Genomic DNA, 26,236 nt, shown 5'->3' on the forward strand with positions numbered 1-26,236 from the left:
GAGGGTGATACAATTTATTTTTATTTTCCAAGAGATATGACCATTATTTATTTGAAGGATAACAAAAATACATTAAAAAAAGTCTAAGCATTTTGCAGTTGGTGTGGTGATACAAACAGGAAACCCCTGTTTATCAGCAACAATGTGTGGATGAATCAGAATATTCAGAAAGACCAGAAATAGTCAATCAATTCAATATACAGTACTGAATAAAATGGCTTGTGATTGACAGCTACAGCAGCCAATCATCTTATAGTTGCTGTTTTGCAAAGGGCAGAACCAGTAAATTTGTTCGGAAGAGACTTGGTGGAAATTTCCATGACTTCATCTTCATCTTCACTCTCCTCACTGGACACATGACCTTCCTCTGCGCCTCCATTCACCCCGTTGCGTTTCTTGAGATTCACATGAGCACTTTTAGACGAGCTGACACCTTCATCAAGAAGCTCCACTCTGTTTTCTGAATCCCCCAAATCTTCCTCATCCTCTTCATCTTCCTGTTGCTGCGGAGATGCTTGCGTGTCTGTCATCTCCATTGGTTGCTTGTCTATGATGAATATAGACTGAGGACTGGTATCCATCTCATCATCGTCCACACTAGAAAACAAAAAAGCAGACCAACTGTAAAACGTGATGTATTGAATAAACTTTCAAATGAATGACGGGGGAACCACAACTACACTACTGTTCAAAAGTTTTGTCTCTGTAAGATTTTTTAACTCTTATGCATTTGTTTGATCAAAATACAGTAAAAACAGAAATATTATTACAATTTAAAATTGTTTTCTGTTAAAATATATTATAAAATGTAATTTATTTCTGTGATCAAAGCTGAATTTTCAGCATCATTACTCCAGTCGCAGTGTCACATGATCCTTCAGGAATCATTCAAATACGCTGATTAGATGCTCAAGAAACATTTCTGATAATTATCAGAGTTGAAAACAGTTGTGCTGCTTTTTGTGGAAACCATGATCAATTTTGAAACAAAGTTTGTTTCATGATTCTTTGATGAATAGAAAGGGAGCAGAACTGAGTGGGTGTTTTCAGTTCAATTCCTATTAAAGGAGCGACATGCCCTTGCAGGGGATTGCAGGGTTGTCAGAGAAAGTATTGTAAATTGTCTAAAAGTTGAGATATGCTTTGAGAGGAAAAAATGCAAATATCTGGAAAAAGACAGCAGGCGACAGCTGATCGCGGTGACGTGAAGGTAATGCTGTTTGTCTCGACCGATCAACAATATGCAGATTACTGAGGAGTTTCTTCTGGATTTAATGCAGAAATCTTATCGTTTACATATTAGTTTCATTCAGATGTCAAATGCCGTTTAAACACTTTTATTGTCACTAGACTTGCTGTAGTTAATAAAAGTGTGTTAAATTGAAACCACATTTTAACTTTGGGCAGTCTTCATTTTCTACAAGTTTACAGGAAAAAGTGTGTAATTGAAGAAACTTTTTTAAAAGAAGCTTCGCACAACTTTACAAAACTACCTTACATACTTCCAAGTGAGTAAGCCTACGGCAATAGCAAGGGAAAATGTGGTAAGATGTTTGAAAAGTGAACTTATTAAAAAAAACAAAAGTCTGACAATGGTGTTGATTTAAACCCACTTCCTGGAAGATGAGAATAGAGCAGTGACTCATGTCAGACACTCAAAACTGTAGTTACATCACCATTGTTCTGCATTAAACTTCACTATGATGATGTCCATTTTGCAAAGACTTGCTGCCTGAAAAAAATTATTACCTATCTAGATCTACAAAAGTGCTTTCTACTGAACTTTGTTTTTCTAAAAATGAGATTGGCTCTTGCTCAGGCAAATCTTGGTGACTGCTCAAGTGTTAGAAGAAGTTTGCGAGGTTGTTGCTTACTGGTTTAAATCAGTGAGAATCTAAACAAGTCCCTGTTTTTGTGAGCATAAAAAAAGGGCAAATCTGTTTGCTTAGAAAAGTAATAGTAAGAGAACAGTTCTTTTCTAACAAGATTGATTATTTTGATAATTCATACCCATGGCACAAACATTCAGGACTAGTTTTGTACCAATGATTAATACCAATATTTAGGGGTCATGAACTGCATTTTTTTAATATATATATATATATATATATATATTTATATATTTTAAAAATATATAAAATGTTCTATGAGGTCCAAAAAAAATAAAAATAATTTAGAACAGCCAATTTTCTAACAAGGAAGTTTTGAGTTCTGAAACTTGCAGGATATTTTTATAGAACAATGCCTTCTTGTATGTCAAAAGATCAAGGAAATTTTGATTTCTTAATTCATAACCACTTTAACCTTGAGTATGAGCAATACTACTAATTCTTCCCCAAGCAAACACTACTAATAATTGAATAAAAGGACACTAGGAAGCTTTGGGAACTTGTTTTTACCTCTCTTTACCACCTGTGATGCGCATTTTCTGCCACATGTAATCCAGAAACATCGAGGCCTGCAGGAGACGGCCAATCCGCTGCATGTGTCTCTCTGCGGGAAACAGGATTCAAATGGATTACATATTTTAATGGAAAGGTCAGAAAGCACTTTACCACAGAAACACCATGTCATCATGTGTGGGTTGGTTCGGATAAAACACCTGTGTACGGGATGAGGCCCTCCAGATGAGTACGAGCCCCCTGATACTGCAGCAGCTCCTCTGGGCTCAGGTGTGTGAGCAGCACCTGCAGGATGGCCTGAGCGTCCAGACAGCTGCGAGAGTTCGTGTTCCACACCACACAGTAGCGCAGCACCGACTCTGAACACAACACACAATCAGGTAAGACAGTCACGATGAACCTGATGACCTTCACTAAAGCAACACACGGCGTGTACCTTTTTGATCCTGACGGAGTTTCAGGAGGGTCTTTTCTAGCTCCTGTATCCCATCCTCCTGCTGCCGAATTTCTGTGAAAGATTAAAGAAAATAACATAACATATGATTAATTGTGTGTGTGTGTGTGGGGGGGGGGTATCTTTTGGTACCTCACAATTCAATTTAAATCGATTCTGGAGGTCACGATTCAATTAAAAATCAATTCTCGATTTTGAATGAAATTATGATTCAATATATGCAAAGATTTGATTGTAGTATACTATTTTGTGTTACTTATTTGACTAATAGGTCTAGAACGAAGAAATCTCACTAAATTAAAACTTAAAATTTTAGTTTTTTCTTCCCATTTCAGTCAACCTAATATTATAAAACAAATGCCATGTAGGCTGACTGAAATCATTATACGCACGACTGACAGCCTTCTGTAATAAAGCAAGGCAGACCTGAGACAAACAGAAAAACTAAATACCTTGATAGAAAAATAAATAATGTTTTGCAAATATAAAACTGGTAAATAAATAAACAATAGAACAAATTCAATAAAAAAACCACAAATTACATAAACTAAGCTTTTCAGGTACAGTAGCCTAAGTTCATTTAACATGTCTAAAGAAATACTAGAGGAATTGAATAATCAAATGTAGAAAGAAATACTGAATAGTCTTCACTGTTTTAGATATAAATAGATACACACATATATACAGTTGTATATATAAATAGATACAAACACATATACACAGTTGTATATATATACACATGTTGTATATATATATATATATATATATATATATATATATATATATATAGCCTAAATATAAAATTGATGCATCAAATAAATAAATAACTATAAAAAAAGTGTACTGTTAAGTACATTGTGCATTAATTCAGTAAACAAACTGATATTAGTCAAATCTAAACAATTCATTTTCATAAAATGTACATTTCAAGTATAAATTTCTTCTAATCTTCAAAATCTTTCTTCTTTAAACAGGATAAAAACGTGCAGCTGGATAAATAATAGCCGGTTCATATGCACAGTGTTATTCACCTTGAAATCATATGATTCGATTCACGTCTTTTGATTGGTTTGTGAACATTTGCTGGCAAAGGAAAGTGGCATTTAGAGGTTTCTGCCAACGAACCGGTATTTCTGAATCAGAATGGGCTGAGGATAGGATTTAGTGCGTTTGAAACGAAAGTATTTGATGAACATACTACGTGCGGAGAGCGTTTGCTCAACTTCTTTTTTTTTTTTTTTTTTTTGATGAATAGAAAATGATGAACGGTCAGATCTGCCTTTATTTAAAATAGAAATCTTACATAATAGTGACATATGGATTTGGCATTTCTTAGGTTTGACCAGTTCAGTCAAAGTTCAACGCTGGAATTTCTTAAGGAAGTGTTGTTGAATACAAGACAATGAGTAATAATACACGAAGCATCATCTTACACAATCATAAACCATCATCAGAAATTAGCCAGTGTTTGAGTTACAACATTCAGGAACTAAAGCTCATTCACTTTTAACAAATAAACCCAGGACAATGAAGTTTTAAATGGAAGTGATCTGAGATTCCTGTTCATGGAGTATAAATGTGGATCTACCCGATTGTATTCCTAGCAATCAGAGTGGCCATTAAAAATAAATGCTTTTGGAAAGTAAAGCAGGCAGGTTGGCTCAATGCAGGGAAACAAAAGAGGAAGTACCTCTGATGACTCGTAAGGCAGTGTGCGGCTGATCCAGAGAGATAGCGATACCCAGAGCCTTCAGGTACTTCTTCTCATGAAGTAAATTTGATAGTTCCTGCTGCCTGCGAAGATGCCACAAATCTATAAGCACTCAAAGGGATATTTTGTTTTGGAATGACAGACAATAATAAGCAATACGTTCCAAAAGAGCGATGTAAAAGCATTAGTTCATCCAAAAAATGAAAATCCTGTTGTCATTTACTCTCCCTCGTGTCGTTCCAAACCCGTAAGACTTTCATTAATCTTCGAAGCACAAAGATATTTTAGTGAAACAGATGTCCATTCATTGAAGATCCATCCAAGCCAAATTTTGATGTTTCAAAAAGATTTATAAGGAGATCATAAAATTTAAATCGAGTGGTTTCATCAACCTAAGATTTTGCTCTCATGCCAAGAAAGCAAGTTTGATCTGATGTTCGCTGATCAATGTTTATATGCGAATAAAATCCTACATTAAATCTGTTTATCATATAAAGTGATCATGTCCCTTCAGAAGTCTTGTATTAAAATGCTTGATTCACATGGTATTACTTTTGCTATGCGTTTATGAACTTTGCTATGAGAGAGAGAGAGAGCGAGAGAGAGATTGTTCAAATAATGCAACTCTTCTGTTAAAATATTATTGAAAACAATCCAAATATGTTTAGAGAGAAATCTCTCAGGATTTATTAAAAACATCTTCATTTGTGTTTGAAATCCTGATGAATGGAAATCATGCTGGTTTGGAACGACATAAGGAATGACATAATTTTTATTTTTGGATATGGACTATGACTCCACTAATATTTAATATAAGCATATCAGAATGGATTTCCTGATAATGTTTATGTAAAAGCTGTCATGTGTCAAGAATGGACGAGCATGGAAAAAAACAGATCAGATAAAACTATAAAGCGCTTTAAGGGTTCAAGAAACAATGTTTTTTTTCAACAACAGGATTAGTTTGGCAAGCCATAAAATGTTATGACATTTATCCATGTCAATCTTTCATCAGGTATCTATCTATCCATCTGCCTGACTGCATTTGTCTGTTACATAAAGCAGTCAGTGACTTACTTAAGGACTTGCTCTTCTTGTTTGGCCTGCTCCTCCGCCAGCTCCACTTTAGTCACATCCTAACCAGTAAACAAACAATTGTATCAATACTGGCGAGTACGCATAGACAATTGAAACAAACACACAGCAACCATGACCAACTTACAATCATTGTAGTATTTAGAAGTGTTCTGGCTGGAATGCAAATTATTATTATTCCAGAGTTTTTGGGAGCATGACAGTACAGATGAGCATCCAGCTTATATGCTATCCTCAATATGTCCTGAGTAAGGAAAAAAAAGCCCCGAAAAATCCCATTAGGGGAAAGTTTTGAAAAAGACCCAAATATATCCCATTCATACGCCTATTCATTCTTTTTCTCACGTGAAAAGGGTAAAAATTTTAAGTACTTAAGTACAGGAAGAAGTACTTTAGAAACCAGCCTTTATTAATTATTATTGCAGAGATGGGGTTTGGGCATTGAGTGCATCGTGTACGTAATTCGATTTTTTGATCCAGACACTTTTTATTTCACCTACCTTTTATCTTCTGCATTCTCCTTACTCGTGTCTCCTGTTCTTCCCTCAGACTCATCCCCCAGAAACAGTCCCACAGACCCAGCCCCAAACCCCATCTCTGCCATAATAATTAATAAACGCTGGTTTCTAAAGTACTTCTTCCTGCATTAATGTTCATGGGTAGCCTAAATGGGTTCCTTTCAGACCATAATATTAAATAGTTTACTGTTATATGTCAACAAGATTCAACAAGACATTTTCACCTGGCTACACCCAATGTTTAGAACTGTTTGGGTAATTATGCAAATTAGCTAATACGTAATTATATTATGCACCGTTTGTCCATGTTAAGAAACAATTTCAAAAGACTTGTAATACATTTTTTGTTTGTTTTGATGTGAGTAATCAATCAGTAATTTTCATGGTGATACCTAAAGGTAAAAATTTGTACCCTTTTCACGTGAGAAAAAGAATGAATAGGCGAATGAATGGGATATATTTGGGTCTTTTTCAAAACTTTCCCCTAATGGGATTCTTCGGGGCTTTTTTTCCCTTACTCAGGACATATTGAGGATTCAAAATCAGTTGAGTTTGCTTCTGTTGCAATTTGTTCAAGGTTGACCCCCATTTTGGCTTAAAATGACTGGACTATATAGGTATAGCAGCTTGTTAATTATAAAGATTATAAGGAATTATAGTTTTGGCCACATAATGCATATAACATAAGAATGGTGTATTAAATAATCCTCCAGTTGGTGATGCCAGCACTCATGACTCAAACAATTAAAATTCACATTTGTCAACGTCCTCAGGCATTGTGTTGTCAAAAATATGGATATTTCAATGTGTTTCGATACTGAAATATCTGAAACGGTTCCAAAACAGTGGAATCAAAAATGAATATTTTTTTAAGGTATCGTATCGAAGTTGGAAATTCCAGTATCGTGACAACACTACAGGACGAGTAGAATCAATGCCCAAACATTAAAATCATGCATGTTTATGTATTCAGCATGGAATATATCACTGTTAATCCACTGCATACTGTAACACACTGATATCTTCAGATACAAACAAGCAAGCACATTAGGGGAAAAAACGATCTATTCAGCGTAATAACTTTATTAGATAACTTTTTCTGCTGATGTAGCATATAATATCATAAGTCCAATCATATCAAATGGATGAATAAAGTTCTCCTGAATGCTAATATTGTAAAAAAAAAAAATTATATATTGCTCAATATTTGGCTTCACTGAAAAATACACTAGAATTCAAAGGTTTGGGGTTTGTGAACTTTTTTAAAGGTTTTTGGAAGAAGTCTCTTATGCTCACCAAGGCTGCATTTATTTGATCAAAGACACAATAAAAATGTGAATATATTTTAAAATGTAATTAATTCCTGTGATCAAAGCTGAATTTTCAGCATCATTACTGCAGTCTTCAGTGTCACATGATCCTTCAGAAATCATTCTAATTTGATGATTTTATGCTCAAGAAACATTTCTGATTATTATCAATGTTGAAAACAGTTTTCCTGCTTCATATTATTATGGAAACGGTAACTCCAGGATTCTCCAGGATTCTTTGAACATTTAAATATTTTGAACGGTAATATATGCAACTAAAGAATATAAATATAAATGCTAGAGATATCTGCTTCATCATCATGATTGTGTTGAATAGCAGTACATAATAATCCAGAAATAATGAACTGGAACATATTTATCATTCATCAAGATCAGTGCCAGTGTAAAACAATGGGCCTTTTCTCTTAGTACGGAGTTCACAAGGTTTCATTTCACGTTCAGTTTCATAACAGTATTTCATGAAAAGCGTCTGAGCTGAAACTGTCAGGTGGACTGACCTTCCACAGTGTGATGGTGGAGTCGGCTGATCCAGACACCATCAGGTCGTCATTGCTGCTGCCATGCAGAGCCCACACTTTGTCCTGGTGAGCATCGAATGTTTTCACACACTCGTTCGTTTTTATGGTCCACAACTTCACAAGTCCATCAGATCCACTGAAGAATGAGAGAGAAATAGAGTTGAGTCCCAAAGGCACATGTTTGGACTATGAACCACAAGCACAAAAAAATTCTCAATGTAAACATCATACAATCTGTGCAAATATTCTCATTAATATGAACGTGAAAGTTTATATAGTTGAACAGTGCAACAGAACAAACTGTTTGGACCAGAGACAGAAAATGTAAGAGATAGTAGACAACCTACCTAGACACTAGTTGAGTTCCTCGACTGACAAATATGATCTTTAGCACAGATGCATCATGTCCCTCAAACGTCTGCAAAGATGAAACAGAAATCATTTGAATCTACTTTATAACCTTCTGTTTGAACCGAACATCAATATGTATGTTTCCATCCACCTATTTGTATGCGAATTTTGGGATAACACAAAAAAAACACAATGGAAACGCCAATATGTGCATAAATTCTAAACATTTGCATAAAGATAGGCGCGTAATTGAGGCTTTCTAAACACAGTTCCTAATCTACTATGATTTAAAAGGTAATTTTTTTACACACACACACACACACACACACACACACACACACACACACACACACACACACACACACACACACACACACACACACACACACACACACACACACACACACACACACACACACACACACACACACACACACACAAACCCCCCATCTTCCTACACTATATTTTATCAAAATGTATTAATTCTGTCTCTGAAATGACTTTCATATTCAGATGATGCCCCTAAAACTTGCTATTTGGCACCACTCTTACTGTATATAACACTCATTTTACTATCCAATTGGATAAAAATCAAGCCACATTTTCAATGTTTTTGATAAATATTTTGCTTGGAAAGCCATCAAATATAATGGGCTGCAAAAGCAGTTTCATGTTTAAATAATCCGATTTGCCCATGCAACACTCACCAGTAAGATGCTAGGGTTTTGTGGGAGGTTGTCAGAACATTGCTATGCCATATTCTGTTCTCTAGATAGAATTGCAGAGTGCAACAGTCGAATTCTGGAAGTAAATCCCATTCATTTTCTCCAAAGGGAAATTGATTTTTAACAGTAGGTCTGTCTTTATAAGTTACTGTGAGCTATGAGGTTGTTAATCGATGGTATATAAGGGTTGTAACGATACCCTCTTATGTTACGGTTCAATACATATTATGATACTAAACTCACAATACAATATTATTGTGATACTCAAAGACATATGATAAAAGGTTAACAAAAATGTACTGTTGATTAAAAGCTAAATTTGATATAAGATTGTGGGTGTACATGAATAGGCTTGGACTTGGTGCTGGTAACCCAATGCACAGGACAATAGGGATCAAAAATATTCATGATTCTGAAGCTGAAAATACAGAATTATTTTAGACAAATATGCTTGCACTCTGTCACTGACTATATAAATTTAAAATAATATATAGTAGTTTAAGTTAATACTGACACTAAAACTCGGAAAACTTGAATTTTTTCTCAGAGTAATTTTAATTTTGAGTGAACTATGTTGCATTTTTGTATTGCGATATATTGTGACACCCCTAATATACAACCCCATTTCCAGAAAAGTTGGGACATTTTGTAAAATGCAATAAAATCAAGAATCTGTGATTTGTTAATTCTTTTTCTTTTTTGTCATTTTTTTCAAAATAACTTGAAATCCTATTCCTAACCCACTTACAGCCACGGAGTTAGAAGCACTGAAATGAAAATTAAGCAATATAATCATCTGTGGAACGGGCAAGACTCCAGCCAATCATTTCCAAGACCACCTGGAATCATTGGACAGTAAGTTCGTCAATCAAACGGTCGTAACACACCCCCCTCCCCCCAGCGCACGTGACCCCCTTCGTGCGCATACTCAAAGCTTTTGACGAATGCGCATCTCGTCAGTAAAGCCGGTTCCATGATTAGTAGTAAATCGTCATTACAATCTCTCGCGCATCTGAGTTTCCGCTCGTGCATGATTGCGAGTCCATGTTCTTCGAATGGGTGGAGTCAGGGCCAGCGTTGAAGGAAAGAAGGTAGGACCATTTGAATTGTGTATTTTCCAAATCTGCCGGTCATTTTCCAAATCACATACCCCACCTTTAACCTTTTTTTAACTGACAAAAGTACAAAGAAAAGTTTTCACTGACCCACATAATTGTATTTTGTAAATATGAACACATTTTTATTTTGATGGCTGCAACACACCCCAAAAAAAGTTGAGACAGAGGCAAAAAAAAAGTGAAAAGATTATCCAAGTTAGATTATCCAACTCTTTTGAAACAATGAGCAGGTGAATTGGTAATAGTTGAGGGTATCGTGTTTGGGTGCAAAAGAGCTTCTCAGTCTTTGCAAGCAAAGATAGGTCATGGCTCATCACTTTGTGCCAAATACCATGAGAATTTTCAAACAATAAAAAAAAAATCCCATTTCTCAATGCAAGATTGCAAAGAATTTATGTCTTTTATCATCTTCAATACATAAGATTCAGGGAATCTAGAGAAATCTTAGTCTGAGTAGGGTAAGGCAGTAGACCTCTGTTGAATGTGCGTGACCTTTGAGCCCTCAGATGGCATTGCACAAGATACTATCATGCTACTCTGTTAAAAACAGACACGTGCTCAGGAGTAATTTGTAAAACCGTTTTCACTGAACACAGTCTGACGCTGCATCAAGACTTGACACTTGAATCTCTGTTACGCAAGGAGAAAGCTTTACATCAGTTCTATGTGGAGATGCCGGCGAGTTCTCTGGGCCTGAGCTCATCTCAGATGGTCTAGAAGACAGTGGAAATGTGTGCTGTGGTCAGATGAGTCCATGTTTCAGGTTTTGTTTTTTTTTTTGGGAAAAAAAATGGACAGGGACCAACCAGACTTTCATCAGTGACAGGTGGAAAAGCAAACATACGTCATGGTATTGGGGGGCATCAGTGCAAACGGCATGGGTAACTTGCGCATTATTGTGAAGGTATCATTGACATGAAGGCATGTATTTGGATTGTACAGAGACATAAACTGCCATCAAGATGAAATCTTTCCTGAGAAGCAAGACAATGCCAGGCCTCATTCTGCACATGCTAAAACTGAGTGGTTTCTAGATACTCTGCACCATAGAAGGGATGTGCCTGCCTATTTACTGCAGTCCAGATATGTCTCTTATGGAAAATGTATGACCCATCATGAAAAGGAGAATGAGGCAACGATGACCACAGACTGTTGAGGGGCTGTCTTGTATCAGACAAGATTGGGCAAATATTCCACTTGCAAAACTCCAACAATCAGTATCCTCAACTCCCAAATGATTAAAAAGTGTAATTAAAAGGAAAGGTGAAGTGACACAGTGGTAAACATTCCTCTGTTCCCAACTTTTTTGGAGTGCGTAGCAGCCACCAAAATAAAAAAAATATTTTGTAAATATAAACAAGTTGGTCAGTGAAAACATTTTAGTACATTTTTTTCCTAAACATAATTTTTTTTTTAAAAAAATAAAAAATGACACACATAGACCAATAAATTGACAACATATAAAACACCAAATCTAACCATTATACGCTACCAACATTAGCTTTCAACAAATTATTAAACATTGACAGCGATTTGGCAGACCTGATAGTTAGCAGCAGCTCATTCTACTGTCTCGGCCCTATTACTGCATAGGCCCGATCGCCTTTATATGGGGAATTTGTTCTGGCAAGTAGTTTTTGATTCTCTCAGTGTAATGTTCTGGAAGGGTTATATAGGGTTAAAATGTTTGCCAAATACGGTGGGGCCTGGTTATTTAATTATTTATACACAAACAATAATATTTTATTATTATTATCTTATTATTATTTATCTAATTCTAAAATGGACCGGGAATCAATTTAGAGACACTAGTACAGTCAGGGATAATTGAATCATGTTTCTGTACACTCATTAAAAGCCTCGCCGCAGTATTTTGCACTGATTGTAATCGAGACAAAGATGTGGCAGTGATGCCACAATACAGAGAGTTACAGAAATCCAGCCGTGATAGAATAAATGTATGGATTTGTCTTTCGAAATCTTCATTTGATAGAAATGGTTTCTATTTGTCCGTTAAATAAAGGTTCAGGAGAATTAACAAAATCACAGATTCTTGATTTTATTGTATTTTACAAAATGTCCCAACTATTCTGGAAATGGGGTTGTATATGTTATAAATAAGCCACCAGCCTACATTATTTCAACGTATTTTTGAAAAATCATGTCTAACAGCAGAATTCCTTGTGAAAAACTGATGATTATGCAAGAAATCTACCAATCCAACCAGAGCTCCACCAATCAGAGTATTGCGACAAGCAAATCTCAAACTCTTTAACTCCGCCTACTCCCATGAAGCATATGCTTCCCTACACTCCCAAACTATTTCATAAACTGTTTATGTTCATATTTTGCAACAAGTATTATTGTTTCTATATACATGATCAAAATCAAATCAATAGTTTTATATTTCTCTATTGTTTTTAATTTGATTGTCATTTGCGATCCTTCATGGGATTGTATTTCTTTGCCTCATTAAAGCTGTTAACATCACCATGAAATCAAAACTGACAATCCTTGTTTTATTTTACTTCTTCACATTTTATTTTTATTTTTCTGCCCTTTAATCAAAATAACTTCCCATCGAGTAGCGACATCTCTTTTCTGATGATGCGTTTACTGATGTGATCAACCTGTCACTCACATGAGACCCACAAACAGCAAACCACAACTATCAAACCATTCAATCAATTCCTCATGAAAATTAAGTCTCAACCTACATCTGTTCTTGTCCGAGAAGCGGTTTTACTCTGATATACATCACAACTTCTGTTTCATGCCTACTTTAAGTACACAGTCTTGTACTTTTTGTCTTTTTGCCCAATTTTATTTCAATCAGGACTCTGTTTGATTAAGATTATTGTAGAGGCTCTGAAAGTAATTTGGTGGCAGGCTTTGCTCTTAAGGGTTCAGCTTCTGAGCTGTCCACAAGCAGAACCCCGAACACAATGACATAGTATGTTTGATTTGAAGATTAATCAGGGAGAACAGCTCCCTGAATGGTTGGAATAGGTGGCGTGACTTGATATTTAAAGAGAACACCTTATTCTGCAGAGATATCACCTTTATTATTATCATCAGGTCATTGCTGGGCACATTGGGCGAGAAGCATCAATATTCAATATTAAAAGAATTCAACCCATGGCCACATTCTCAACATCTTTCCTTCGGACACCATGCCTCAGGTTCTCCTCCATCATCTTGTGAACGAGATCCACCTATGGGAAGGGCATCCGTACCTGACCTCTGCAGAAGCATCCAATTGCACCAAGTCTGGCTAGACAGACAGAAGCGCGCAGCCAATGCCCGGTAAGGCACCGTCCCCTTACCTAGGGGCATATAATGCCTGCAAGCGCTGCTATTCTCCATTTGACATTCGCTTCTCACGATCTCTGTATGTACACAGTTCGGCTGGAATAACACTGCTCACTTGCATGTCTTTAGGAGGACATATCGCCTGATCAGCCTCCGCCAGACGTGGCTTTTGTTTTTCAGCCCTTTTAGCTGTGTTCTGCATCTGGAGCCGCCCACACTCTCGCCGTTCTCACCAACTCCTCCTTCCACGGCTGCCCGCCACGGATTTTTCCGAGTTCTTCGCCATTATGTCACTGTCTAAATCTGCCGCTTCTCAGGGGAACAGTCTATTACGGGCCTGCCCGGCCGCGTGTGGTGCTCTCATCGCCACTAAAGACCTGCACTCGTTCTGCGTCGTCTGCTTGGGTCTCAAACACTCTCAAGAAGCCTTGGAGAACCCGGAGAATTGCAGTCATTGCCTTATGCTGCCCAAGAAGCTTTCACGACGCCGTCTTAAAGTTGCCGCTACCCAGTGTGCTGAGCTCGGACGATGACGCGCTACAGGGGGACTCCCGGGGTGCTACCTCACTTATTTGGGCTGACCAGCCCAATCCTGCATTCCCCGAAGAGGACATCTTCGCAGGCAACCTCACACTTGTCGACAAACCGTCCGGTTCCGGCGAAGAGGATGACGCGTCCATTCTTGTGCTCTCAGAGGACGAGGAGGCCACCCCGCCCTCTGGCGTTCCACATGTCGGCGCCCATGCGGCCTTGCCTCACTCCATCCTCCTGGAAGTGTGTGAGCGAGCGGCCGCCCGCCTCAACATTGAGTGGCCAGCTCCACAGAGTGCCACTGACCAGGAGAGGGACATATACGACGGGAAAGTTCTGGGGCCCCCTCCCGGTCCGAGGAAGCAACTCTTCCCCGTCCTTCCAGCGTGCGCTAAGCACATGAGGCAAAACTGGAGCGATTTCACCGCTTGACTTCAAACACGGTCTCACAGGCCTTGAGGTGAAGGATATGGCGGCGCTTGGCATGGGCGACCCCCCCGCTATCGAGTCTTCCATCGCCAGGCACCTTAACCCCGCACAGGGCGGGCTGCTCACTCCCCCTAAACCGGTCTTGCCTAACAAGATGGACCATTTTTCTGCCTCAGTTCACCAGGCTGCATACAAATCATCGGCCTTGGCTGTCAGGGGCTTGAACGTCTCCTCCCTCCTCCCCGCTTACCAGGCGGCGATGTTGGATGAGTTAGGGCAACAGTTAGCATTGCGGCTACGTCGGTGGAGCCCGGCCGGGCTCTCTGAGGATTCTGACATACATAGACGATTGGCTCATTATAGCCGATTCGAAAGAGAAAGTGTTGCAGGACACCTGCCGCGTGCTCGCGCACATCACATATCTGAATGAATGTGAGCAAGAGCAATTGTATACCCAGTCAGAATGTAATTTTCCTGGGCTTGGAGTTGAACTCAGTCTCCATGCGAGCGCGTCTCTCTCAAGAGCGCGTTCTCTCTCTAATGGACTGTCTGTCACAGTTCAGAGAGGGGGCGAAAGTACAATATTGCACATGCCTCAGGCTGCAGGGTCTTATGGCTTCATCCATCAAGGTTGTACCGCTGAGACTCCTGAGAATGAGAGCGTTCATGAAATGGGTTTTGTCATTATAATTCAGCCCGATATGCGATCTTTACCCGTCTGTAACAGGGACGCGCCCGCTCGGCAGCCCTGCGCCACTGCAAAAGCGCAGACTTTTACACACAGGGACCATTTGGAAAGCTCTGAATCATTTACTGCCTCGTCTGCAAGGACATCATTTGCTCGTATGCTGCGACAATACCACGGCAGTGGCTTAAATCAACCGTCAGGGCGACGTGCGCTCGTCGAAACTTCACGCTCTAGCTTACAAGTTTTTGGTGTGGAGCAGACGGGTTTTTTTGTCGTAACGACAGGTTTTTTTGTCGTTTCGCGCGACTCATGTTCCGGGCATTCTGAACAGAGGCGCGGATCTTCTATCGAGGGGAAACCCAATCTACGGAGATTGGCGCCTTCATCCTAAGATAGTGCACATGTTATGGATGAGATTTGGACAGGTAACCATAGATCTATTCGCCTCGCGCAAAAAACACCATTGTCCTAAGTTCTTCTCGCTAAAGACATGGATGCGCCCCTTGGGGTAGATGCACTGGCCCACCCATGGCCCAGAATGCTGCTGTATTCCTTTCCTCCCCTGTGCCTGATAATTCCCAAACTGGCCAGGGTGAGAGAGCAGGGCCTGTCTCTCATTCTGATTGCACCCAGGTTGCCCAAAGCACCGTGGCTGGCGGAGATAATCCCTGTTACATGCCGGGCCGTGGCGCCTCATCAGTTATTATTATTTATCTAATTCTAAAATGGACCGGGAATCAATTTAGAGACACTAGTACAGTCAGGGATAATTGAATCATGTTTCTGTACACTCATTAAAAGCCTCGCCGCAGTATTTTGCACTGATTGTAATCGAGACAAAGATGTGGCAGTGATGCCACATCAGGGTCAGTGAGCTACATGCACTCTCGGTTCATTCCTTGTGCACTAAATTCTCTCTTAGTGGAGATAAGGTTCCCTTAAGCCTAATCCGGCCTTCATGCCGAAATGCTTTCCTGCTTTCACTTCGGAGGTGTTGGAGCTGTCCGCTTTTCACCCTCCTCCTTTTTCCTCCCCGGAGGATCAGAGGCTAATTGCTCTGTGTCCCGTCCATGCTTTACAGACATATATGACCAGGATCAGTGCTTTCCGGAAGAGCGACCAGCTCTTTATTTCATGGACGCCCCCTCATAGAGGGGATCCCATATCTAAGCAAAGACTCTCACATTGGCTTGTGAATGCTATAGCCTTGGCTTATGAATCACAGGGAGTGCAGCCCCCAGGGGACATCAGAGCTCATTCCACGAGGGGCTTAGGCATCCGGCTCTTGGACTTTGTTTAGGGGAGTCTCACAGCAGGACATCTGCTCCGCTGCCAGTTAGGCTTCTCCTCATACCTTTGTGCGTTACTACCGGCTGGATGTCACCAGTATCTTGGTAGCACATTCAATTTTAGGGGTGGGGTCTTCTTAGCCCTTCCCTGCAACCCCGTTGGAAGTAACGAATAGGAGTGAATGGGCCAGCCGGCCATTCACATTCCTGTCATAAAGCATGCCGTCTGGGTGTATACATGTACATCTGTGTTGCTGGGGTTATTATCATGTGTGTGCCACATATCTGTTTCATGTCCTGCACGTGCACAGCAGTTACGGGTGTGCGTCTGTATTGCAGGTTCATGTTTATGAACGTGTCAGGCACCGCCTCCCAGGGGCGACCATCCTTCTCTGGTTTTCAGAACCTCACTGTGAGTGTATTGGGCAATCGGGGAGCTGTCCATGTCTCTCCCATAGGTTGATCTCGAACACGAGATGATGAAAGAGAACAATAGGTTACTATCGTAAACCCGGTTCTCTGTAACATCGAGTGGAGAGATCCCCCACGAGAAGCGAATATACTTACTGTAGATTTATACAAAGATCTATACCGTCAACGCTGTAAAATTTATTGTCAAGCTAACATGCTTATAAGGAGGTTTTCAATGTGCTCTGATAATGTGAAGTGCTCTTTGTTTAGAACCTACATCACACCGCTATATACTGCTCAATTGTGGTCTAATTATAAGAAAAAAAGTATGCAGAGGCTCAAGGTAGCATACAATAATGCGATGAGATTGCTGCATCGGGTCCCTAGGTGGCATAGTGCCAGTCATTTGTTCGTGTCTAATAGAGTGCCGACTTGGGAGGCGCTCTTGAGACAACTGATGTTTGGTTTTCTGGGTCGTCTGGACAATTCAGTAAACAGTATAATTGAGGCCCTAGTCAATCCTCTTAAAAGCTGTTATAGACATATTTCGAGGTTAAGACGACATTGGTGCAATAGCCTGTATCTCCTATAGAATTTTTAATGTATTTTTGTATCTCCTTTCTATGCTGTGTTATATGGACTTGTGTCTGCAATAAAGTTTATACTATAGTTTCTGAGATTAGTCTAGTCCCACTCCACTTTTCGCTGAGAGTTTGCATGTTTCACTGGCACTTTTGCAGACGCTTTCTTGTCTCAGGCGGCAGAGATAGCGTATTTAAATTTATAATCGTGAATGCTCTCTGTTAAGTTTATTGGTTAGGGTTTTACTAGAAAATAAGTATTTTCCATGTGGTAAATATATATATATATATATATTAGGGGTGTAACGATTAGGGTTGGGTACCGAAACACAGTTCCAATAGGGAACCGGTTCCAAAGTAAACGGTAGTAACGTGACCGAATAAGAACGAAAATTTCGGTACCTGACTTTTTTTTACCGCAACTGTCAACTTGCTGTACTCGGCACACTTGTTGAACTGAGAGCGAGGGGATTAATGAAGATGCCCAAGGCAAAACGCTTCAAGGTTTGGCTGCATTTTACGTGTAAAATTACGCGTCAGAACGCCCTCTGTGTCTGAAGCCCATAGAGAATCACGGCATTGGCTGATGGCGCGGACGCTGCCTCGACGCTCTTACGTCGTCATATTATATTGGCGTGCACACCATCTGCTCTTTGGATTTCTGTCGAAAAAGGAAGTTTGTCGGCAGCGTGAGGAGCTTGGCAGCGAACCCAGTGTCTCGTTCCCTATTCAGAGAACAAAGAGAACACCAGTAACCAGAGACGTTCTCTTTCACAGGTTCACTCAATGCTGCGTAGCTATGACGCAGTGGGAACGAAATACCAAACTCGCCAAGTTTAGTCCTGCCGTAACTAGTACAAAGACCAGATAACTTCCATGACTGGTACAAGCAGACAAAACATGGGAACCTGGATTACCCTGTAGTGGAGCGGCTGAGTGCTTATGTTTGGCAGAATCGTTCAGTCTATGATACAAGCATGAAAATTGGCATGAGCAGTCTCCATGGGTCACTTGACAAGAAAATTGTCCGAGCCATTTGAAATTTCAAGATGGCGGCCATTTTTCAAGATGGCGGCCATTTTTCAAGATGGCCAACACCTTAGTGGAGCAGTTAAGTGATATAGTGGTTTATTTGGTGATTCAAGCATGAAAATTGGCATGAGCAGTCTCTGATGGTCACTAGACCATGTCATCCTCGACAGTACATCTTTTCAATCTCACATTAATAACATCACACGGTCAGCTTATTTCCATCTCCGTAATATCAACCGTCTCCGCCCCTCCCTTACCATTGACTCTGCTTCCATCCTTGTTCACAGCCTGGTTACTTCGCGTATTGACTACTGTAATTCTCTTCTTTTTGGTCTCCCTCATAAAACCCTACATAAGCTTCAGTTGGTCCAGAATTCGGCAGCATGTGTTATAATCAAACCTCCCTTTTTTCACCATATTACTCCTATTCTTCTACAATTACATTGGCTACCGGTTCAACATAGAATTGAGTTCAAAATTCTCGTGCTTACTTAAAAGGCCATCCATAATCTTGCTCCTCCTTACATCTCTGATCTCCTCCATGTTGTTACCCTGTCCCGTACTCTCCGATGTTCTTCTTCTACTCATCTCTCTGTTCCTTCTGTCCGCCTCAGTACTATGGGGAGCAGAGCCTTCTGCTGCTCTGCACCCAAACTGTTGAACTCTCTTCCATCTCACATTAGGAACATAAACTCGCTCACAGAATTCAAATCCATACTCAAGACTTACCTGTTCAAAATATCTTATTTACTGTGAAACATCCATTGTCCTGTTTACTTGTATTTGTGCTATGTTTTATGTTTAATTTTATTCTCTTGATTAATTTGACATATTCCGGTGTTTTACTTTGTACAGCGACCTTGAGTGTCCAGAAAGGCGCTTTTAAATAAAATGCATTATTATTATTATTATGACAATAAGCCACCCACAGCTACTTGAAATTTCAAGATGGCGGCCATTTTTCAAGATGACCTTAGTGGAGCAATTAGGCTTAAGAAATCATTTAGTTGGTGATACAAGCATGAAAATTGCCATGAGCCGTCTCAAAGGGTCATTTGACAAAAAAAAAGCCCACAGCCACTTGAAATGTCATAACGATTCATGCATTCGTATTGAACCATTTGGTACAAGGCTTTCGGTTCGGTACGCATTACAAACCGAATGATTAATGGGACCATTTTTCCTGCCGACCAAAATCCGAGTGGCGCGACCACCACAACATTGCGCAAACGTCATGAAAGCGGAACGAAACTGCTCTAATCATTATTTTGTGCTTCACGGACCGTTTATCAGTTTCTTCCGGTCGACTTCCGGTCGTTTCGGAGCCGTTTCGTATCGTTACGCCGCCTTCACATTGGCAGTTGAAATCAGCTCCGATACGGCTCCGAAACAACCGGAAGTCATTTATTTCTTATGGAGATTCGCAGAACGCATGCGAACGGGTCCGAAATGGGTCCGAACGAGTGCGGTGCGAAGAAAATCGTGTCAGTTGGTCATAAGGATGCGTTAAAAAAATTGAACTCTGGTGAAAGGCTACGGACGGTTTCTATCCGACAATTCCAGCGGAAGTTAGCATTGCTATGTTACTGATAAACAAACCTGAATTCTTAACTTTTAATAAAATAAATAATGATTTTATAACGTAAGTTGTCATGTCATTTTTTTATTTTCATGATTTTCTAAAGTTATGAGGGCAGTTAATACAATTAAAATGTAGGCTATAATTAAATTTATGTAATAATATAATTGTCTATTTCTTGTATGTGTAATTCTATTTATGTCTCTATAATCCTCATCAGACAGATCATACAGAATTGTACATTCTGACACTGACAGAATCAAGCTTTCTAATCTCTCCGCCATTTTTGTTCTACTTGCTTCCGACGCTTTTCAACGGTGTAGTACGACGTTCGCTCGGGGCATATTGCGTATTATGGAGCTGATTTCAACTAGCAGTGTGAAGGCGACGTAAGAGATCCAGTAAACAAAGCATTAGGGCTGGACCAGAATATTCGAATATTCGTTCGGTGGGTTGGTATTCGATTTGAAAATTTGACATTCGAATATTCATTTTTTTTTTTGCACACCTGGGATCCCCCGCGAAACGGTTCTCACTCGTGCTTGAATAAGGCCGGCGACACACTGGCTGCATGGCGTGAGCGTCTCAGCTGCGTGGCATGTACGTTTTTATTTCAGCTCCTATGTTAACAGGTTGGAGTTCTCACACTGCCTGTGTGAAACAACCGTCTCAGGCACGGCTCGAGCCATGCGGAAAATGCGTGCATGCTAGAAATAGAACCGACGCCTAACTGCAACAGGAGTGTTCTCTGGCTAGAGCGCAGAACAGCGGAGTTTGTATGGACCGAAGTGCATCCCTGAGCTTGTTTTTTGGGTTAAGCCGCGTTGCTTTGACATTGTGGAAAATAGAATAATAGAAACAAAATGTATTAGCCTTTTACCCGTTATTATCAATCTAAATTAATCTCGTTTTTAATTTAACTTAATTGCGTTTTTCTTTATTTAAGTTTCGTTTTTCTTTATTTAATTTTTTTTTTTTTTTTTAAGTTTCGTTTTTCTTTATTTAAATTTCGTTTTTTCTTTAAGTTTCGTTTTTCTTTATTTAAATTTCGTTTTTTTCTTTATTTAAGTTTAGTTTTTCTTTATTTAAGTTTCGTTTTTCTTTATTTAAATTTCGTTTTTTCTTTATTTAAATTTCGTTTTTCCTTTTTTAAATTAATTTTTTTCTTTATTTAAATTTCGTTTTTCTTTATTTAAATCTACCCTTTACTGTGTCAGTAATTTGTTAGTCAGAAAAATATTAGACTATACCTTAAAAGTATTGCTTAATTTAACAGACCTATGTGTGTGCGTTTTATATCACTAGTGGAGTGTCCGTTCTCGGAGCATATAAACCCTGCCCGCGTGAGGTGCGCTGCTTCCCGCTCGCGCTGTTCTGTAGTTAACTAAAAGTTTATTAATTCTGAATGTGTCGCGTCTCGCGTGTCCATCTATATTGCACCAAATGCGACACTGCACTCCCTTGTGAAGTCGGATGGATGAACGGTTCTCAAAATAATCTAAATGCAAACAGACAGGGATTCCCGCCTTTATTAGTGAGATGAATATGTTCAGCCCCCTCTCTCCGAAGCTTCGAATATTCGATGTTCATTACTATCGAAGCTTCGAAGCTCAAAAAATGGTATTCGGACCATTCCTACAAAGCATTTGAATTCGCCACTTAAGTAATAACATTGCTGCGAGATCTAGTGAGAAGCATTAAAATTTCTATGTTATTAACGGATCAAGTAGCACTGATGTGGAAACCAGGAGAAACATTGTTCCATGAATGAATTAGTTATAGGTTTTAAATCCACAGATCAGCAACATTCACCATGGATTTAATGTAGTTAAACTAACTTGTAACCATGGAAGTTTGGCAGAAATAGTAAAATGCTTTCAAGCACATCACACATCTTTTCTATCACACATCTCCAGCACTTCAAAACTCAATTATTATAATATTTAAATGTTATTTTTAATGTGATGACCAAAACATTATTTGTTCATCCTTCAAAGATTACCCCCATTTATAAAACTAAAAGTTTCAAGATGTAGGAAAACTCATACTTATTTAAAAAAAAATTTAAATAGGAAATTTCTTTTCTTTTTGCTGTATCGAAAACGTACCGAAACGTGACACCACTGTATCGTATCGAACCGAACCGTCAATTTTGTGAACCATTACACCCAATATATATGTAAACTATTAATTGATTAAATTTACAGAAAAGGTACTATATCGTGATATATATCGTCATCCGGATATGAGATGACTTACATCGTGATATGAGATTTTGGTCATATTGCCCAGCCCTAATGCAAAGTAACAAGTAGAAAAAAAAAAACGCTTGCTAAATGCACAAAAGGTACTTATGGAGATTTTCCATTCCAGATTTTTCCATGACCTTCTTTTCTCAGTAAAGTAAGGGTGCGCACTATTGCTGAAAACACAAACCCTACTTATCAGTCACATGTCCATAAGAACAAAGGCACAGATGTCTCAACTTTCCATATCTGCTGCTGAAACAATTTTTCTAGTGGTGTGTTTTTTAAAACTTGAACTTCTTTTAACTTGAGCGCCACATGCGTTATGCATGAGATGCTGCAACTGTCAAACATGTCTGTGTACATAGAACAACAATGAAAAAACAGTGCAGTGGAATGCAGAAAACACATTCTCTGTGAAAATTAACTACACACTCTCAACTGAAACGGCCTTAACACTCGCCATTCTGCGTTGTGACATTTATATGTGCACCAGAACAGGGGATTGCAGCTTTGAAATCGAGTCCATTTGGACTTATTCTTCCAAACTGTCTGTAGTTGTCAGGAAAACACTATAACGCCTCAAATGGCGCCTTTTTTTCACCTTTAGATGACCGCTCTGTGTATGAAGGAACTGCCCTAGAACCACTTTCGCCTCCGTCACAAACATGATGACAGCACAATCGAGTAAAATGTTGGTGACATTCATTATCATGTTAACATAATGGTCGATATATTGCATCACAAAAGATTATTGAGGTCATGTACACAAATTGTGCGATATATCGATATTGCGACATATATTGATTATTGCGACAGGTCTACTGGTTGGTTAGGTTTGGTTCATAGCTTAACTTTTTTTTATAAATCTTTATGGTAAAACTGAAAGTGAAAAATACTTCCAGAAGCAAGGCTGCTGGAAAAGTGGTCAGGAACTGTTGGACTCTATAGAAGTCACATATCAAACTCAACAACACTTTAAACCTGTAAGTGTAAGTTACCTTGAGGCAGCTGAAGTCTTGGAGGCTCCAGATCTTGATGGAGCCGTCTGCTGAGGCCGTGGCCAGGACCTGGTCCACAGGAGAGAACTGAACACACCAAACACCTCGACCATGACCTCTGAAGACGCCTAGCAGACTCATGTCAGCCAGGGACCAGAGTTTAGCTGTGCGATCCTGAGAGCCAGAGGCCAGCAGTTTGTCATTAGGAGAGATGGTCACACTGTTCACATCCTTCAGGAATATTACAGGAGAGGAATATTACAGGAGACAGAAACACAAAATGACAATCATGTGTGAAGCATTATATAAACACACAAGTCTACAGTGTATATAGTGTATATGTACAAGTGTATATATATACACACACACACACACACACACACACACACACACACACATATATATATATATATATATATATATATATATATATATATATATACACACACACACACACATATATATATATATATATATAACTTATGGTTACACAATAAGAATGTGCATTTAACTCATCTCAACACCTTGCTTTCACACAATAGACACACAAGAAATGTAAAGAAAAAGATGGAAAAACTGAGCATGTGCTGTCAAAACACACCTGAGAGCTTTGCAAAACACATTTCTTGAGTGAGATTGAACGTGACGAGGGCAAAGACCAACCTTGTCATGAGCTTTCTCTGTGAGTCTTGCCGTCATCAAGGCCGGTTCACATCCCACGGCTGGCGGAGGGTCGGGCAGTTCCCACACCTTAATAGTGCAGTCCTGACTGCCTGACACCAGGAAGACTTTCTTTAACCTACATCCAGGAACAGTGAAACAGGTGTACGAGTTAGAAGATCTCAAAAACGAACACTTATTTGTACAGTAGTGTTGTCAAAAGTACAGACTAAATTTTTAAAATGTGACGATACCAGTATTTCCCTCTAGTTTTTTGAGCGCTGTTGAACGGATTCTTAAACCCCTCTGATTGGCCAATGTGTTCACACACTCAACATATATGTCTCTGATTAGCCACTGCATTCACGCACTGGTGTTATGAAATGGATAGAGATTTTTTTAAAGGGATTGTTCACTCAAATTTCTCTCATCAATTTCTCACCCTGATGCTATCACTGTTGTATATGGTTTTCTTTCTTTAGATCAACACAAACAAAGATTTTTAGGAAAATAATCCATCTCTGTGAGTCCATATAATGCAAGTGAATGGCTGCCGCTCGGTTGAAGCTTGACAAACCACAAGCAGCGATGGTGACGATAATTTATAAGACCCCAGCGGATGAATCGGTGTCTTCTGAAGCCAAACGATAGGTGCAGGGCCAAAATAAACACTCGCCAAACGCTAAATGAGAGTAAAAATTGGCGTTGGCGAGTACATGAAAGTGTCATTCGCCAGTTGGCTGGTAATATTATTATGAATTCTAGCAATACAAATGTTGTAAGAACATGATTGTTAACAAACGTGAACAACGCTCGGGACAGTTGATTGGCCAATGCTGCATCATCAAAAAAAGATTAAGAATTGAAATATTCAAGCGCAAGAAGATGCGAAAGGGAACTCAATTCATTTCTCGCTATGTGGAAAGTTTTCTGTGCACAAACATGCAAAGCACAAGTGTGAACGCCAAGCAAACCAGGACCAAATGTATAATTTTCGGTCCGGACCAAAGGAACCAAGAGAGAACACACCCTAAGTGTGTTGTGAAGTTTGCCCAAAAATAACAGAGCATATCCACTTCTCGCATGAACTGCACAAACTAACTTCACAACCTCCCTCTCATGAACACTCAAACGACAGAAGAAAACCGAAAGCAATGTTTTATAGTTATAAAAATTTTACTTTTCTTACACACACCTATCGTTTGGCTTCAGAAGACATTGATTCACCCGCTGGGGTCGTATGGATTACCGTCACCATCTCTGTGTGTGGTTTTTCATGTCCATATAATGCAATTGACCTGTGGCTAAGCCACGCCCCCTCCACTCACTCGGACAAACAGTCAACATTCAGTGACAGGCGCTATGGCAGCTGTCACAGCAGGAGACATTTCACAGGAGGCAATTGATGATTTTTGGAGACAGAAAGATTATATAGATATATATTTTGGTAAAAAGTTGTCTAAAATATTGTTCTTTAATATGTAATTAATGGTTCAAGATCAAATTAAATATGTACAGGTCTAAGTTGCATACGTTTCCAGGACAAGCCTTTTTACCATCTTTACCCAAGAGTACCTCTCCGTTAGTTTGGTGCTACAATATTTACATGAATCATTCAGCACAACATTGCTAACATTTGTTATCTCGGTTATTTACAGATACGTTAATGAAGCTAAGCTACATGATGTACAACGCAGCTAAAAGCTAACGTTAACGTTTTCTAATTTTAGGCTAACGTTACGTTAGAGATGTAAAAGATAACGTTCAAATAAGTTGTTGACTTATCTTAGAACAAATGTCCTTCATCCTTGTTTAATTTATCCACGTTTAGTTGGTGTTGTGGTCTACCTTAACTTAATCCAGACAATTATCTCGGTTGAGATGTGGCTTGGGAAAGGGTAAAAAATACACACCCTCGCCCAGCCTCTCGGGATACCTAGTGCCGGAGTTGTGTGTACTCCATGCACACCGTTTGACCATTTTAAACTTAAAAGGACAAGAAAAAACATATAAAAACGAATGAAACCTGACTAACTCCAATGCATTTCAATGGACGAGGAAGCAGAGAATGTCCGAGTGTATGGGATAGCTATGCGCACTGTGATTGGCTCATCGCGTTTGGGGGCGTGGCTTAGCCATAGGTCAATTTAATTGGTGCCGCGCGGTTGACCCTTGAAAAACCACACGCAGCTATGAATGATTTTCCTAAAAATCTAAATCTCAATTTGTGTTTACCTGAAGAAAGAAAGTCATG

The 26,236-nt window shown here is 39.3% G+C and overlaps 1 protein-coding gene across 1 annotated transcript in view; it reads right to left on the reverse strand.

The window, feature by feature from the left end:
* The window catches only part of LOC143721357 (transducin beta-like protein 3), a 38,363-nt gene continuing 12,127 nt past the window's right edge, over positions 1-26,236 (reverse strand). The window contains exons 14-23 of the mRNA XM_077211661.1: positions 23,986-24,121; positions 23,323-23,553; positions 8,377-8,447; positions 8,009-8,165; positions 5,645-5,703; positions 4,547-4,650; positions 2,839-2,910; positions 2,603-2,761; positions 2,400-2,493; positions 1-597 (exon numbers count right to left, since the gene is read on the reverse strand). Of these exons, the coding sequence (XP_077067776.1) occupies positions 246-597; positions 2,400-2,493; positions 2,603-2,761; positions 2,839-2,910; positions 4,547-4,650; positions 5,645-5,703; positions 8,009-8,165; positions 8,377-8,447; positions 23,323-23,553; positions 23,986-24,121 (1,435 nt within the window). The 3' untranslated portion in view covers positions 1-245. The remainder of the gene's footprint in view (positions 598-2,399; positions 2,494-2,602; positions 2,762-2,838; positions 2,911-4,546; positions 4,651-5,644; positions 5,704-8,008; positions 8,166-8,376; positions 8,448-23,322; positions 23,554-23,985; positions 24,122-26,236) is intronic.

This window comes from Siphateles boraxobius, unplaced genomic scaffold (genome assembly GCF_051911475.1).
Source record: "Siphateles boraxobius isolate OS27281-9 unplaced genomic scaffold, OSU_SipBor_1 66, whole genome shotgun sequence".
Classification (NCBI taxonomy): Eukaryota; Metazoa; Chordata; class Actinopteri; order Cypriniformes; family Leuciscidae; genus Siphateles; species Siphateles boraxobius.